At 41.8% G+C, this 18,725-nt stretch overlaps 1 protein-coding gene across 1 annotated transcript in view; it reads right to left on the bottom strand.

Annotated features, from left to right (window-relative positions):
• FRMD4A (FERM domain containing 4A) overlaps positions 1-18,725 on the bottom strand; it is a 746,022-nt gene that overhangs the window by 578,349 nt on the left and 148,948 nt on the right. The window contains 1 exon segment of the mRNA XM_040645388.1: positions 12,987-13,098. Within this exon segment, the coding sequence (XP_040501322.1) occupies positions 12,987-13,088 (102 nt within the window). The 5' untranslated portion in view covers positions 13,089-13,098.

Below are 18,725 nucleotides of genomic sequence, written 5' to 3'. Positions count from 1 at the left end.
GATACTGATACATCAAGCCAAGCATGGTGATTCCATGCCTCTTAGGTAGTGACTAGTTCAGGATCTCATGCTTAAGCCAAGCAGTGCTTGGCTTTCCTATGGAGAGGGGAGATAACTTGAGTTGATCCACTCAAAAAGAAAGGAAGAATTCCTGCTCCTATTTTAGGAAAGAAATTTCTTCTGTCCCCCAGACTTGAACAAAGACGCATATTGAGCAGTTGCTGTTGGCAGCCATCTTGTTGCCCACAGACAAGAGCAGAGCCCAAAGATTTAAGGCAATTGAGGGTGAGAGTGAGACCAGAGGCAGACCCTAGAATTGGCTTCACCTCTGGACTTAATATATGAAATAAAGAATTTCCCTATTTTTAATCCTGTTTGAGCAGGCATTTACCTTACTTATTAATGGGAATCATTACAAATGACCCAACTCTGTCTCCCACTTGAATAGCTCATCCCTGCCTTTTCCTCCATTCCCACTGGCCCACCATTAGTTCAAGCCCATGTTATTGCTGGCCTGGATGACTTCCATATGTATCTTCTTATACAGGTTCTCTTCAGGTCATCCCTTCTTTGAATTGATTCTCCGTATTACCTCTGTAGTGATATTTTTACATCTCAACGCTGATCATCTCATGTCTTGCTTCAAATCATTAATGCCTATTAGTAAAGTTCGTGACAAACTTCAAACTCATTATTTATTCAGAAAATAGTTGTGTCTTCCCCTAGCCAGGGGTTTGACCTCCTCTCCTCCACTCTTTTTTACCTTCCCCATTCAAAAATGTTACTAGTTTTTGGAACATGCAACTCTCTCATTTGCATTTGTGTATGCTCTTCCCCGTACCTGGAACTCCCTACCACCATCATCCACCTATCCACCTCTAATCCTTCAAAACTCACTTGAAACATCAGTGCCATGTAGAGGTTCTTGCTGTGCGCTCTCACACTCTATAGCACTTTGACAACTTCTTTGTCATAACATTTATCTCACTGTGTTGGAATTGTTTACTGGCCTTTCCAACTAAACTCTAAACTTCTTGAGAACAGGGACCAGGTGGTATTTACATATATGTCTACATATCCTCATTATGCTTCCCATAATGTCTCTCTGATTGCAACCCTCCATAAATGATTTTTTAAAAAAGAAGAGAATAGGAAGAGGGGAAAGGAGGGAAGGGAAGCTTCAAATTTGTCCCGCCCTTGGTAGCTTCATGCTTTTGGAGTGTGTATTAAAAAGGCTGCCTTGTTCAGTAATCATGGGGAATGGGGAGGAAACAAATAGTTCCTGATACAGGTAATGTTCATGTTCCCAATTGTAGCAGCATATGGCAGTAGTTGTAATGGCCTAACATAAAGCGCTCCCAGACAATATTAATGACCAACTAGGTTAATGACCGAAGACTAAGCCTGAGGCCATGAACACATTCTCCTTGTCATTAATCCCTGGAAAATGACCTCAGCTGTGTTCATTACAGCTCAATTATGCTCACACTCCTCACAAGGAAAGAAAGCATTTCAGTCCTAATACCAAGCTATGTCCCTTCTTTTACTTTGACACACAGGCACTAAAGATACAAAACAAATTATGAGTCCAAACACTAAGCATGGAAAGGAAGCAACATTACCAGTTTATTAGCTCCCAATCATCAGTGGGAACTAAACCAGAGAAACCTTGAGGTCACAGAGGAGGCAGATCTGACCATTCATGATTCACCTTCTCTGGGTGTTCTTTGAAGACATAACAGAGAAACACTAAGTGTGTTACTTCCTAGATGTTTAGAGGTTGGATAAAAATCTAAAAATTCAAAGGTAACTTTTTGCCAATAGGCAAAAAAATAAAAAATGGGATTCTTCTGATACCAACTTATCATTCAATCAATAGTTATGGAATGCTTCCGCTGAGCAAAGTTCCATAGCCAAGTTGTGAGTAATTAAAAAAGGAAAAGACCCTCGAAGACCATGAAATTAAATTACATGAATGAACACCCACCGTGGTGGCTTTAAACACATCATAAAATATGTTAGTACCCTTTCGCCAAGAGGTGGGGTCTATATCCTCTCCCTTCCAATCTAGCCTTAATGACTTGTTCGTAACAAAGAAAATGCAGTAGAAGCAAGTCTGTGTGACTTCTGAGGCCAACTCACAAAAGGTCACAAAGCACCACCTTGTTAGCTCAGATACTTGCTTTTGGGCCCTGAGCTACCATGTAAGCAGTCCAGCTCCCTTGAAGCATCCATGTTGTAAGGAAGCCCAGGTCATATGGAGTTTTCCTACATAAGTGCTGTGGTCCAGCTGACAGCAACACCCAGCACCAGACACATGAGTGGAGCTGCCTCCAGGAAATTTCAGACTCCAGCTGTCGAGTCATCCCAGACTTTCACTCTTCCCAGGTGAGGTTCCAGACATTACAGAGCAAAGATAAGCCTTTCCCACTGCTACCTTTTGGAAGTTCTGGCCCATAGAATTGGTAAGCCTAACAAATGGTTGTTTTAAGTCACAGAGCATGCAGCAGTTGCTATGCAGCGGTAAGTAATAAGTGGAACACACACCCAACGGATACGGTGTTTGGTAACAGGTGGTGTGTGAACATTCCCAGCCCAGCTGTGCCCTATAGGAACCTGGGAAGAGGTGCAGTTATCTAATGAAACTGCATTTAACCTGCATCTGGCAAAAAAGCTCTGAGGCTGCCTCAGGCCATGTGGTACTTTCAATGTGAGGAAAATTAATGCCCAAGTCAAGGTAACATTGACCTGGTACAAATGTGCCCTGTATCACAAGATAATATGAACTCTTTCTGACCATGGCTTCTAGAACTCCCCTTCCACAGGTGTGGTCTTCTGTTTTTTTCTCTCTACAGTCTTTCTTCAGGATTCCTGGGCTTCTAGTCTCATTCTCAGATCTGCCCCTCCAAATCTAATCATTGACTAAGTGACCACTATCTCCAACTGCCCATCAACCATCTCTGCTGGGAAATCCCATTATTTCCTCAGTGCCTTCAACTCCGTGGTCCCACATTAATTTTATCTGCAAATTGTATTTCCCACCCTGATGGTGTTCCTGTACCACTCCCTGCAGCTCTGAGATCCAACACTCCGTAGTCCTGGCTGATTCCTCTCTGTGGATGGGCCGCATTGTCAATCTATCATATGGTCTTGATGATGTTGCCTTCAGAATGTCCCTTGAATTTATCCACTTTCCTGTTTTCCCACATCCACCATGATGCTGCCTCTTCACCCCCAACCTGAACTTATGCATTTGACTCATCTGAACAGGCATTCTCCTTCCTGTCTTCCCAGTGCACTCTGCATACCACCACCAGATTAAATTTCCCAACCCACTGGTTAAGTCAGTCCCCATCAAGGAATGCAGAAAAACTCATAAATGCCTGTGACTGCAATCCAGGTACTCACAGGACCATTTGCAATGTCTTCCCTCATCTGGTCCCAACTTGCTCCACCAGATTTCCTCCTCCTGCACAATGCAAATCCTCTCCTACTAGTCCCTCCTTCCCACCCCCACCTCTGCCCTCATCTGATCCCTACCATAGTGTTTCATAATCATTTCCTCCTGAATCTCCCTCATCACTTTGTTCCTTTTCCTAGAAAGATACTCTCTTCCTTTCCTCCACCATCAAAAATAAATGTACACCAATCCCACCTCTGAATATATCCAAAGGAAATGAAAACAGGGTCTCTAAGAGGTATCTATATCCTCATGTTCATTGCAGCATTACTCACAATAGCCAAGACATTGGCTAACCACAACAACCTAAGACATTGGCTAACCAAGACAATCTAACTGTCCATCTATGGATGAAGGGATAAAGCAGATATCACACACAGACACACACACGCACACACACACTCACACACACACAATGCAGAATTATTCAGCCACAAGAAAAAAAGGAAATTCTGCCATTTGTGACAAAACGGATGGATATTGAGGGCATTTTCCTCAGTGAAAAAAGAGAGAGGAAGACAAATACCGTATGGTATCATTTATATGTGGATTCTTAAAATGTGAAACTTATAAAAAACGGAGAGTAGAATGGCAGTTCCTAGGGACTGATGGTAGGGTAAATGGGGAAATATTGGTCACAGGTACAAACCTGCAGTTAGAAGATGAATAAGTCCTGAAGATCTAATCAAATCTAATTCTGGTGACTAGAGTTAACGACACTGTATATATACTTGAAAGTTGCTGAGAGAGTAAATTTTAGATTTTCTTAGCACAAAAAAAGAAATGGTAAGTATGTGCCTGATGGAGGTGTTAGCTAATGCTAAGGTGGTAATCATATTGCAATAGGTCAGTGTAACAAATCAATACGCTGTACACCTTAAACTTACACAATGTATATATCAATCGTATCAACAGAGGGGGAAATCTGCCCCCTTCGAATGGCTTGATGTCCTTTTCCTTCACAGACCCTTTCATAACTAAATCTCTAGGTCTCCCTCCCCTATCCCTCCCAGACCACTCCTCTGAATTCCTTCCCACACACTGTTGGTACCATGCCCTATAAAGGGGGGCTGTCTCCTCTCACAAGGTCATGAGGTATTACCTCAATGTCTCCTTTAGGTATAATTCTTTTGTGATATGTAAGCTCTGGAGCAAGACCCATGTGTCTTAGCATGGTCTTGTGTTAAACTGCCAGAAATAACTGAGCAATACTTTAATTTACTGAATATACCGAATACAGCACAAGGCACTGGGACCCAATAAACTCCTGTAGGTCCTATGGCTTCTACCTTGATTGGAATGCCCTGCCCACAACTTTCCACCACTATCTCTTTCTTGCCAGTCACCCTTCAGCTTCCTCAGAGAAGGGTCCCTTGATCACCCACTCTAAAGCTGTAACCCAAGCACTGTCTCCCCATCATCATTTATAATTTGCTCTAGAGCAATTACCACTTCCTGATATTTCCATGTGTTTTTAATGTACTTATTTTTTTTAAATCTCTCCCCAGGTAAGCTCAAGGACACCAAAAACCTTGTCTGTCTTGTTCACTTTACTATATCCCTCATGTTAAAATAGTGTCCAGAAGATAGGTGTTCAATAAATATTTGTTGAATGAATGGATGAGAAATACTCTATATTGTTGATGTGCTCACATTTTATTAAGGAAAACAGGTAGAGCAGTCAAATATCATATAGCAGTGTTATCAATAAGTGAAATGATAAAAAATAGAAATATAAATGAAATAGAGGAAAAAGTGAGGAAGTGGAAAGAGCACATTCAAAAGTACACAGACTTGAACCAGCATGGTGTTTCTGGGGAGCAGGAACAGCCCAACTCCGCTAAGGCACCAATTCTGAGGGGTGGTGGGAGGTACAGCAGGGCATGCAGTTGGACAGGGAGGCAGAGGTTGGAGCTTGAAGTGACTACTGTGTATGTTAAAAAGCTTGATCACTTTGTAGTGCATACAGATATCAAGTTATAATTTTGTACATCTGAAACTTATATACTATTATCTATCAATTTTACCTCAATTAAATAATAAAATACTTGAGCTTTATCCCATGTATCATCAAGTACAGAGGATTTTAGACCTTCATTTTAGAAGAAAATAGATCTAATTAGTAGCAAAATCAGAATTTCATTTTAGAAATATCACTCTGGAAATTGTACAGAGGATAGACATAGTGAAAAGAGAATAGAAGCAGAGATCCAGGTGCAAGAGACTGTACACTTGAACCAGGCAGGGTGGGAGGCATGAGAAGGAGGGGCTGAATTATAGAGAAATGAAGGAGCAGAGGCAACAGAACGTGGAGATAACTGGAGAAGGTGGATGAGGAAGAAGAAGGAGTCAACAGTGAATCTCAGATGACAGGCAAAATGGTATAACCATCAATGAAAGACATGTAGACCAGGAAGGAGGTCACAATTCCTCTTTGGGGTGAACTGAGTTTGAGGTATCTACGGGACAAACAGGAGGATAAACCTGATATGCATTTGGATTGCTAGTCATGAGAAACGTGTGGGGAAGGCCTGAGCCAAAGACGTGATTAGGTAGTCGTCAGTGTACAGATGAGAGTTAAAACCATGGGCATGCATGACATCGCTTGGGGAGTGGAATTGGATCTACTGCTCAGGAAATTGCTTCTCCAGGTCTGGATTGAGAGACTAACATTTCAATATCCAGAGTTATAAAGAGCACTCATTACTAGGAAACATGAGTTGCAGGCCAATTTTACCTTGACATTGGAATTTAGTCTTCTTATACTGTATATACCCCATGGTTTTAGTCAAGCATGTTTCCAGAACCTTTGATTATGACCAGGCTAAATACCATATGTTCCATTTGACTTCATATTTTGGCATAGAATTCAATGAGATACCGCTACCTGCACCAGTAACATATGCTCTCCAAATGACTATTAAACTTTGCAAAGCAGCCATACAATTAATTTTTAGCAGAGATGCACTAATAGCACCCAATCATGAATAGCAGCCTGGATGGCATGCATTTTGCATTTGCCAGAGAGAACATATTGCAGCCCATATTTTAGTCATCTTCCCTCAGAGGGTAAGAAAATTTTGTTAGTTAGTCAAGACAGGAATGCAAATTTAAATTTGCTCATGATTGGGACAGTTCACCTGATCCTAGGAGCATCTGTTTTTCTAAAACAACTGGCTGGTTGTCCAAAGTGATCACTGACTGTTCAGACACTGGGATGGAGAGACGTTTGGGCAACTTCTTTTAGATCAACTCTGGCTCATTCAAGAGTCCAATGAGATGAGCTTGGGTGGATGATAGTTTCATATCATTTTAACATAATGCAAACAATTACTAATACTTACTGTGTATTTACTTTGATCCGGGAACAGTGCTAAGGTACTTTTTACCTGCATGTCTCATTGAACTACCCCAAATCTTACATGATAGCTATTATTATCCCACTTTACAGGTGGTGAGATGTTTTCAATCTAGCGTAAACTAGACAATTGGGCTTTTCCATTTATATTTGTTTTGAGGGAAACTGAACCAATGATTCAGGGTTCACTGATGCTTTACAAACCTATGGTACACAAGTTGTAAAGACCACTAATGAGCATCTATTGTGTTTACCTTGCTAGCATTCCTTTCTCCTTGCTGGTAAAAGACCTCTTTTCCTTCTGGAACATAGCTTTTCCACTTCCTGTTGACTCAGGCGGAGTTATCAGCCAACAGATGCACCTCCTCTCTTCCCACAGGTCTAAACATAGAAGACAACCTGCTCTGTCAGAGAACCTATCTTTGGACCCAGTGATTGGCCAGGGGCAATAACAATTACCCAACCGGGCCAAACAGATGTTAAAAAATGACTTTATAAGGAAAGTTCCTCTCATTTATCTGGGCCCACTAGCTCTAAGCACAAGTAATCCTGGAGCTGCTGGAGGAAAGAATCTGCTACAGCCTAAAGACATGCACAGAGGATCTGGACTCTGTCACCCAAAGTCCTTAATCTAGCTTCTCCTGGAACCACTTCAATCCCTGGACTCCCCATTTACATCAGTCAATACATTTCCCCTCCTTGTTAATGCTGGTGTGAGTTGAACTCTGTCATGTAAAATTAGAAAGACATAAAATGAAATAAAAATACAGTCAGCAAAAAATTATTTGAGAGAGGGAGTATGACTCATTGATTTTAAATTTCACCCTCTGAGACAGATAAATTTGTACATTAAACATTAACTACAAATATTATTCATATCAAAATTTCAGACATACCCATTAGGAAATTGCACTTTAGAAGGTGGATAATTGAGTTTAAGAAGGATTTTAGCTACTGACTTAGATATAACAATTACATGAACATTTTCCAAGGTTTTGACAATCATCCAACTTTAAATAAACAAGAAAGGTAAATGATACTAAGAACGCATCCTACTATAGACCTGAACATCCAGGACCCCTGTCTGGGCCCCAAGCTTAGATGGTCCCAATCTGTGCATAGTGCTTTAGATGGCTATGCTCTGTATTAACACATAATTATTATTCTTTGAATTTCCATAAAGGTGGTCAACATTACATTTTCAAATACATGAGCTAACCATTATGGAAACCATCACCATTAGCCAAGTCATCTTGGGCAAGCCATTTTAGCATTTCTGGATCTCAGCTTGACAGTACAATAGAAAGATACAGTACCCATCCTGACAGCAGGCAAAAAGCATTTTCAAAAATATAAGGATTTTTATTATTAACTCAAGAGCAAGATTCCTCAAGACAGACTTCAATTTTATCCTATGCCTTTTGCCTTTTGCCTTTTGCAATCTGGAGAAAATCCATGGTCTTAGTAGAAACTCTGAACAGAGACCTGTCACGGGTCAAATTTAGAGGAACATGAAGTTATAGTAATAGAACTAAGACATTGGTCACACCCCTAACCTGCTTTTCTGACCATGTAAGCCTTTGTCAGCCTCTAGGAACTCTGTCCAAACCAGTGTACTTTCTATCTCCCAACATAGTCTGAATTCCATCCTAATTCATTCACTCACCTCACCTCAGATTCACTCTCATCTATCCCTCAACATGTTATTTAAGCTTGAACCAGTTGCCCCACTCCGATAGGCAGTGCACCCCAGGGCTTACTTCGTTATGGATTATGCACTGTCTTACTGCAGTTCTTATGTGATTCTCTGAAGTTGTCCTATAAATTCCTTTTCGTTATAATTTCCACATGTTTCTACCTTGTCTTTTCAATTAATTTTTAGGTTCACTAAAGCTAATGACGGTCTTCTATTCTTCCTGCACAGAGTAGATACTCAGCAAGTATTTGTTGATTAAAAAGGAAAATTTCCAAATGAGGAAAATATCTGAGGAAAGAAGAATCTATAACGAAAGGAAATGAAATGAAACTAGAGAGATGAAGTTTTACAAGAGCAGGTTATCAACTGGAATCTGTTCAAAACAGACCAGAGAACTAGTCTGTTCAAAAGAAACCCAGAAATCTGAAATCAAATTTTTAGAAATGGAAAAAATCTTCAAGATAATCTAATTCACATCCTTCATTCACTGAGAATAATCACTCACTAATTTCTCTGACTTATCAATGGAAATTTTTACATATTTAATTTTCCTATTATAAACCTTGACTCTTGGCAATTTTCTTAGAAAGAGAGTCCAAGAGAATGGAACCTTGAAAACATGGGAAGTCTCATAGATATAAAAATATTTCTTCTTCCTAGAATCAAACCAGATGTCTTGAGCCAAATGTATGGTATCTCCTTTTAATTTAAATTGCAACATGGAAAAGAATAAAGATAAATAAGAAGATAGCACTACTCACCTAAAAATGTGAGAAGTGCAGACTGTCTCAGAAGTGAGGCCCCCTTGAGGGGCTATATCCAAAGTGTTAGAAGATCCTGGTGGTCAAGTTCTTGGGCTTTGACATGGTATCAAAGAAAGTCCTGGCTTGAGAGTCAGAGGACCCTGATTTTGAGATTTTTCCCCCTCAATTCTAGTTGTATGACCACTAACAGATTTTCAGATTCTGATTATCAAAAATTTCTGTCTTAAAACCAGGACTGTTGAAGGGCTCAAGTGAGATAATATATGTTAAGATACTTTGTAGAAAAGCATAATTTGCATTATTGCCTAGCTAGCTAAATTACATTAAAAATATTTTAATCTAGCTGTCTGAGCTTTCAGAATCTAAAAGCCAAATCATCCTAATACCATCTCTGTAGCCTCTTAGTTGCACATCTCTAAGCTGTCATTAGAGAAATGATCAACAAGTCCCTGGCTCTAGCACATTCCAGCCCTTAAAGAGTTCCCTAAACTCATGTGATTTCAGCAAATGACACATCGCCAAGAGCTTCGTGCTCTATAATTAGTCACATCAGGCTGGAGGCTCCCAACAATGTGGTGAACACAACAATGTTTTTCTTGCTTCCCAAGATTTCTGCAAAGATGGAGGAGGTAGGCTTTTCAATGGCCTATGAGGTGGTCATTACCACCAGTACCTGTCCTCTCTCTGAATCCACCCTTCCTTGATTGTTTGAGGACCTCCATCTTGCATGGATGCTCATTATCCTCCCATACTAACTCTTCATTGAAAGAATCAGTGAAATCCACCCACCTCAAGACAGTCAGCACATGCTTACAACCCAGGTCCCCTTCCAGATGCCCCACACCCTGTACCAGCTTAGAAAGTCACCTTAGGTACATTCCAAGTCACCTGCTCTTGTCCAGCAGAATAAATTAGGCTCCCATGGTGTAGGATTCCAGACAGCGGAGTGTGAACAAACCCAAATGATCACTCCTTCCAGCAAATAATATTAAACACTTCTGGAATAAAAGCCATATGGATGGGAAGAAATTCCCCCATCTTAAAAATAGCACTGTCCATATTGTAGGGTACAAATAAGACATAACACTGAATAAAGCATTAGAGTTGCCTCTCGAGGTCCTCTGTTCTAGACACTACTCCTAGAGGTCTTAAATTATGTTTAACAGAGCTTAAAGGGACCCTATAGATGAACATGATCCCCCAGTAAACAAATGCCACAACTAAAGCACAGTGAAAGGATCACCCAGGTCACCCAGGATCGCCCAATGAGTGGCAAAGCTGGAAACAGAGCACAGGGCTCTCCAATTCCAGATCTGTTGCCACTTGCACAACCAAATTAATCTGTTCTGCCCTGAATCATCTACAATCTACACTGAATATAACCTCTGGCTGCCTCCTTATTCAAAACCAAGAGGTGTGGTCAGTTGCTCTTCCCTAGCTCCCTGCACCCAAAGACTCTACAACATAAAATTGAGGAATTGCAATCAAGCCACCTGATATTGACCTCTCCCCGAACAGGGTGTTTATGGGCTCTCACTCTGACCCTTATACTATGCTACTTTCCTCAGTCAGCAGGCACTCCATAAATACCGAGAATTGATTGGCTGATTGATTAGCTAATAAATAATAATGTTTATAGCTTCCTTCCTGAACTCACAGCCAAAGAAATTCTGGTAAATGGCTTCTTTTCCTCCCTTCTTCGTTGTTGTCTTGCTTATACATTTTGAGACTCATCATGCAATAAGCCAGGAAGCACTTTTTTTGAGGTTTACTCTTAAAAATGAAAAAAGCAACAAAGTCCATAAAGGAAAATTCCCCTGAACCAGTCATGAACCAGAAAACATGCACTGACTATGGTTATACATGGTGCTCCAAGGTTCTCTAATCTAACGGTCCATCATTTCAAGAGCTATTTCCCCTGCTTCTGAGAGAGACATACATGCAATCCTTTAATCCAGGCAGGGGGTGAGCGCTAGGGATAGATCTGAGGGCAGAGGCTGCTGACGCACAGAGGATAAAATCTGAGCTGCAGATACCTCCGGACAGCAACCATAATATTTGGGAGCACCAGCAACAAGAGAACCCGAGTGTGTGTGTGGCAGGAGCAGCTGGACCAGGATGTTGAGCTGCATTCTGTTTGGGCACCGAGGATTTATCCTTAGGGCTCCCAGTAAAACAGACACACACCTGAATGCTCAGAAGCATGGGGAAGAAATCAGAACAGTAATCGGGAGGCAAATAGGCCCGGCTCTCCCTAAAGCTAACTTTTGAGAACACATTTCTTCTCTATAATAACATAATGCAAGACTTATTTCTATTAAACATTAGATAATATGCATATACATACCTGAATATGGGCATATGTGTCTATATTTTTTTTGCAAATGATTCAGATTCCCAGTTTCCTGGAGATACTGCCACTGCATTGCCTGCCACAGTCAGAAATACTCAGACCTTTACCACCCACATACATGACCATGGGTAGCCAATGGAGGATAAAGTACCATTAGACAATACAATTATGAGGAAGGGGGATGAGTCAAGGATAATTTCTCCTGAAAACAACTTTAATTCTTTTGAATACTTCTCTCTCAGTGGAATCGGAAGTCAGCAGAAGCCCATGCAATCTCAGGCATTTCAAATGGCTTTGTGGCCCAAATGACGTTTGGGGTAATGAAGAAACCATGATATCTATCCCTTCTAATTTGACCCTGCTCATCACTCCGGAGGCAGGCTCCCCACTGGCTCCACTTCCAAGTGCTCTTAATAAACTCATCAGGCCTCACAGAGCTGCATTTCCCCTTCTCAGTCAGAAAACATAGATCAATATACACAGCAGAAGCACTTATGCTTTGTTCGTAAAATCTCCTGTGCAACCGTTAGAGCATTCACACACCGAGCCTGATGCGGGTTACTTCTGCCAGCATTACCCCGGCCTATGGGCTACTCAGTGAGGAGAAGGGGAGCAACATGACGGTAAATGCAAACTCTGAACCTAGAGTCTAGCAAAAAGTAAATCAGGTTAAAACAAGGTGATGCCAGTGTCCCCGTTTGCTTAGATATGCTAAGAGTGGAGGCCTTCTTAACATCATGGAGAAGCTTAAAGTAGGCCAGTGGTCCACACAATGGCAGGTGCCTGGACAAGGCCTCTGCCAGTGTCTCCCCAGCAGTCACAGTTGGGAGGTGAGCTCTGCAGTCCAAGTGTTACAAAAGGCCACAAACAACTTCCTCAGCTACTTCTATGGGGGAATCTGAGCAGACACATGGGCACCTAGAAAGAAGATCCTAGTCCACTGCTCCATGGGCAAAAAATTCCACAGTTGCTGTGAGAAGATACAAAAGCAAACAAACACGATCACCTCAATTTCAATGCAAAAGGCAGTGGGAAAGGATGCTGAGAAGCCAGGGGGAGGCGTTGGTGGGAATCTATTTCCAGGGGCTCTTAGCACCTGTTTGCAAGCACATCTCTCAAAATAGCATTAAGCAACAAGTTTCTAAAATGACAAATCTAAAGCTTCTTTTCTCTGAGAGTGCTTTGTCATGGCTGATACTCTCACCCAAGGAATCATTTCAAACAAGCCTGCAGTATAAAGTAGAGCGATTTTTCGCATGTCTGCTGCTACTGCAGCAGCCCACGATGCGGGCAGGAGGGCGGGCGAGGCTGGAGCTGGGCGCTGCCTGGGCCCCACCTCCTCCCGGAGCACTCACCATCAGCAGGCTGAGAGCAGAGTCGGGCACGAGCTGCACGGCCATGGTCTCCGATTCCCATGCACAGTCAGTTCGCCTGGGCCCTGGCTGACTGCGAGGCATCCACAAATACCTACAGCAAACAATCCAGAAATCCAGACTCAGGGTGCAAAAGACTCAAGATGAAGACAGGCCACATTTCACATGGGGGTTGGGGAGGGGGTGGTCAGGCGGATGTTGGGAAGAAGGGGTGGGAACAGTGCTTAGGAATGAAAAAAAAAAAAAGAATGAAAATAGAAAGCTGCAGGTTATTTAAAGGTGAGCCCTCCCTAGCTTCACTAAGCTGCATGAGCACAGAAATCACATCGAACACAAATAGAAAAGCTGGGAACACAGAATTTTTAACTGATACCTTAGCCTAGGCAGCAACTCTTCTTTTAACTGACAATTAAAATAAAACATTTCCTATTGCAGATAAATCAACCAACCCGAACACCACTACCACCCCCACCCCCAGCCCCCAACTCTCAGCAATTCTGCTGCATAAACATGCTGAATGTCACAACCTACCGCTTGCAATCTGGTGCCTTCTTCTCCTGCAGAAAGGTGTGTCCCTTTTGCAAAATCAAGTATCTGGGAGTGAGAGAGCCGAGCCTGACCAAAAGCACCAGGCAGTCACTGGAGATCAGCAAATGCCCTCATCATAACGGAGTAATAAGTCAGTTATGAAATGACCCCTTCTACCATCCTTAAATCTACTTTTCCTCTCCAAGTGGACTGCCCAGCTTAGTTCCCCATGGGGCTAACATACTTACAAGGAACATGTAATTACACTGCCTGTTCTGTTAGCGTTCTGATCTCCCAGCCTGTACCACATGTACGCAGCAGACAGGCACCCTCTACCTCTCTCCCTCCCTTCCTCCCGCCCTTCCTCCCTCCCTTCCTTTCCCTCCCATCTCTCCACCAGGCTGCCTGTTAGGAATTTTGAAGGAGCCTCTCTAGCTCAGGGAGGTACAGGAGGCTAATTTGTAGCAAGAGACACTGCTTAAGACAAAAAGGCAAATTAGCCTTGAAAATCATATCATGCAGCATTTTCCTCGGAAGATGTCAATGGCAAAAAAAAAAAAAAAAAAGAAGAAGAAGAAGAAGGAAGCTTGCCCAGTCTTGTTATATAATGAGTGGCTGAAAAGGCTTTTCAGAGTCAAAGATCTAAGAAAATTAAACACTTTTTTTATGAGCACCACCCAGCTTCTATCTTATGGAGTACAATTATTCAACTACACGTGGCAATTACTAATACTTCTGGTAATAGTTTTCATGGNTGATTTCTTCCTTCACTCACCTGCTGTAATGACTCCAAAAATTCCTTGAAATTGAATGGACAGTGTGAAATGTAAGAACACAAACCAACACTCTAAATAAGATCCTGGGGGAGGAAATTAATCACCTTAACATGTTCCCATGGACACGTATAGCTGTTGTCCCTCTATCATTCACATTTTAAAAGCATTTATTTATCACAAAGTGCTCAAAAATATTAATTGAATGAATGAGAAGATTCCTCTCTCATTGTTTATCCTGTGACCCAATGAGGTTGAACCTTTATTCCATGTTGTCTGATTAGATTCTAATGCTCTTGACCTCAGGAACCTCTGAGAATCTCCTACTGTCAGGTGCTTAGAGATTCATAGCATGACCTCAGTCATGTGAGTGTGTCCTTGAATTGAGCTATCAGAATATTCTAGACTTGCTGGTGGGTTTCTCAAAAGAATTTTTGATTATTATAATAATTTATTATTCGACTGTAATAATTTAAAGAACATATCCATAGTGTTACCTTAACCTTACAAATAGCTCTCTAAATGTATTCAACTGATAAGTTTAACCTTGCAAATAGCTCTCTAAATGTATTCAGCTGATAAGTGCTGAGTGCCTACTGTATGCAGTGCTCTACAATAAGCTTTGTAGAAGATGCAAAACTAAATCATGGCCCTTGCCCTCAAGGAGCTTTTGATCTGACAGATGCAGTGATGCCCAACAATCATCTATGATACAAGACAGTATATGATAAATACTAGAAAGTAACTTGAAAACAAATAGTTTAAGCTGCACAGAGTAGAGAAAGTTTACTCTTGGCTTCAAGAACATGGTAGTTTTTAAGTCGAAACTTGAGGAATAAGCAAAATGTCTTTTTTATGATTTGTGTTTTATAATTCTATATGGACCATGAGCTTGTAAAACACAGAAAGGACAAGGAGTTAATATTGTGTTACTGCAGCTTGTGGGAGGGCAGAGGGGTGTGCCCACAGAGGGCCCGCACGAGCAGCTCCAGGCGTGCCGGAGTGCAGGACACGCTCAGCTTGGACAGGCAGGCCTGAGAGACTTTATGTCAACCACTGGTGTGAGGTCTCAGCACACCTGCCTTTCTTTCTCTGTACTTTGCTGAACCTTTGCCCAGATTCTTTAGAGAGAAGAGCCTGCAGCAGATCTCACATGTGAAGACATTACTGGGAGGTGTCCTCTCAGGGCGGCAGGAGTGAAGGAGCTGGGAAGGAGGGGCAGAGAAGGAATGAGAGCGGGTATGAGGTGGTGCCTACTGAGCTGCTCACAGTACAGCTGCTCAGTCATGAGGACAGGCTTCCAGACAGGCATGGAATGTTATTCCTTGGAACAGTCCATCATGGAGAGAGAGGGAATTGCTAGCCTGTTCCTACCTATCAGCTGAATCTTGCTGGTCAAATTGACCCCAGAGGGCATGAACTCCCTGCACTCCAGATCCTGGCATAACACACCAGAGCAGAAACAGCAGAAAGGCATGGCATCTGAAGCCAGAAATGGAAGGAGATGCCATAGACTTTGTGGGTCAGTCAGATAGGACCTTGGCCCTGCAGCTGCTGAGGCTCTATCCCCAGTGTATGTTATGAAAATTGTCCCAAAGCCCAGCCCACACTCTGGAGAAGTCTGGGATGGCCGGTAATGCCAGGAGTTGAAATGACAGTGACAGCATCTAGAGTCCCACCAAGCAAATAGCTAAATCCCAGGGGCTAGTTCGGCGGGGGGAGGGGTGGGTGTAGTGGCAAGCAAATCTTTGGGGAGGTAGATGAACTGAGTCTGGTGCAAGTATGTAGTGTGTATATTTACATACATAACTCACGATGTCAAAAGTTATATCTTCAGTGAAAGAGTCCTTGGTTTTTCCACTTGTGTATTCATATTTGCTTTGTTTGTACAACGTCTAAATTGCTGTTTTTTTTTATAACAGTTATTTACTTTCCTCTACTACCCCCTACTAGAGAGTGAGCAACCTGACATCAGAACTAGGTATCATTTGTCTCTGTGCACTCCTGTAGCTCTGAGCATCAAAATCAGAGAGAAATGGGACTCAGTCAAATCAGGGCACTAATGAAGGTGCTAAAATGTTAAGTACAAAGAGAAAGGGGCAAGGACAGCATCCCAGGGCTGAGAGTGGGCAGGTAGAACACAAGGAGTGTGAGGAAAAGTAACAGGCTGACAGAGAAGGAGGGAGCCCCAGAATTCCAGGGAATATGGTGGCTCCACACAGATTCCTAGAGATTTAGTAGAGTTATACACAGAGAAGTCAAAGTGGAAGGGGCGCCTGGGTGGCTCAGTCATTAAGCGTCTGCCTTCGGCTCAGGGCATGATCCCAGCTTTATGGGATCAAGCCCCACATTAGGCTCCTCTGCTGGGAGCCTGCTTCTTCCTCTCCCACTCCCTCTGCTTGTGTTCCCTCTCTCGCTGGCTGTCTCTCTCTGTCAAATAAGTAAATAAAATCTTTAAAAAAAAATAAGTTTAAAAAAAAGTGGAGAGGGAGGCAAACCATAAGAAACCCTTAACTCTAGGGAACAAACTGAGGGTTGCTGGAGGGGAGGTGGGTGACGGATGGGATAACTGGGTGATGGGCATTAAGGAGGGCACTTGATAGAATGAGCACTGGGCATTCTATGCAACTGATGAATCTCTAAATTCTACGCCTGAAACTAATGATATGCTATATGTTAACTAAATTGTATTTAAATTTTTAAAAAATTTTTAAAGCAGTCTTTTCCTCTAAGGACTAAATTCCATCTTTGGCTAGTGTTACGCCCAAGAAAGACACGTCATTCCTCTCACTGCAGCTCCTCAACTGCAGGGCAGTTCAGTGTCACAGCTATCAAAAGTCATTACCAAAAAAATCATTACAAACTTCTGTATTTAGTATGAAGCTGTTGTGAAGATACTGATCACTGCGTCACTCACTGTTGCCTGTATAAATTTCCCCATGTGAGAAATTGCTCTCAGATTTCAGCACCAGGAAGATGTCTGTCCCTCCTGAATAGCGTGAAGATGGGTGGCGTTATCCTCGGAATGCCTGCTGTGCCATCTTACTTTTGGGAACCAGAATGCCTATTCTGTCATTTACTCTATGCCCCAGGGCAAGCACCATGAGACTGAGGTAAAAATCAAATATACCTTTCGTTAAATTGCACATAGTAGGCATTTGATAACTTCCTTAGAAGTCTCCTTTTCATTCTGATAATGAAAATAACAGAACTGATCACAGTTGTCACATTTGGCTGCCAGAATACCCACAGCAGATATTATCATAGTTGGCATTATTACTTCCTTGGTTTTTCTCAACCTTGTTTTCCCTTCTAATTCATAATGTATTAGTCTTATTTAGTAGGCCTTTTTGTCAGCAAGCCATCTGAAATTCTTTTTTGGAAAGAGGTAGAACATAAATCATTCTTTAATGTATAAACTGTTCTCAAATAAATTTGGCACACTGTGAAACATTTTGCAGCTACTAAAATGGCAATTATGAAACCTATTTAGGAAATATGGAAACTGTCTGTCTGAGCTACAGTGTTTGACCATAAAATGATACATATACTCTAATTGCAACCATGTAAATATTTGTATTTAAGAGAAAACGATGGAACTTTTGCTTTCAGCCAAGATGGAGTAACAGGGACAAAGTTTATACTCCTACCTGAAAAAAACAAAAAATGGGCAAAATATACAAACCAATACTTTTCAAGACATTGGACACAGGACAACAAAGGACAATGATAAGACTTAAAATAATCCCAGACTATTGATTTTGGAGTGTTTCAAGGCCACAGAACAGAGAGGGAAACCCAGGTGCAATCAAGTGGATTCCCTAAATTGAGGAGCAGAACCCAGGGTCACAGGAGACCAAGACAGATAGAATTCACAGGGCAGAGCATCAGAGAGGACAGTGGTACAGAGAGAGAGAGAGAGAGAGAGAGAGAGAGAGAGAACTTAAAAGCTCTCCCCTTTGAGCATTTAGTTGGGTGCTAATCACCACGTGCACAAGAAGAAACTATCTGAAGTTGTGGAAAGAACCACCTAAAATAATTTAAAAATTGGTGACTGGTGCTCACACAGAACCAGGAATAGCACCTGTTCACACCAGCCAGACTGCAAGGTCTCACAGATTCATGGTGCACTAGATAGGATGCTCAGAAGGTTCTTGCCTCAGGCGTGAGGAATAATTAGCACTAGATTGATCACTCCCCTAACCCTGACTAACAAATTTGAAAAGCAAGACCTGAAAGGATCAAACTGTTTCCAAGTAACTTAACTGTGTTCCAAAACAATGTTAAAGAACGTTTATAGAAATACAAAAATATCCAGCATCCAACAAGGTAAAATTTACAATGTCTGGCATTAAAAAAAAATTAGATACGGAATCAGGTACAGAAGAAAGTAGGAAAATACGACCACTAAATAGAAGAC

The sequence above is a fragment of the Ursus maritimus genome, unplaced genomic scaffold (genome assembly GCF_017311325.1).
Source record: "Ursus maritimus isolate PB19 unplaced genomic scaffold, ASM1731132v1 scaffold_31, whole genome shotgun sequence".
Lineage (NCBI taxonomy): Eukaryota > Metazoa > Chordata > Mammalia > Carnivora > Ursidae > Ursus > Ursus maritimus.
The sequence above is the reverse complement of the archived record's forward strand: the minus strand, read 5'-3'. Positions and strand labels throughout refer to the sequence as shown.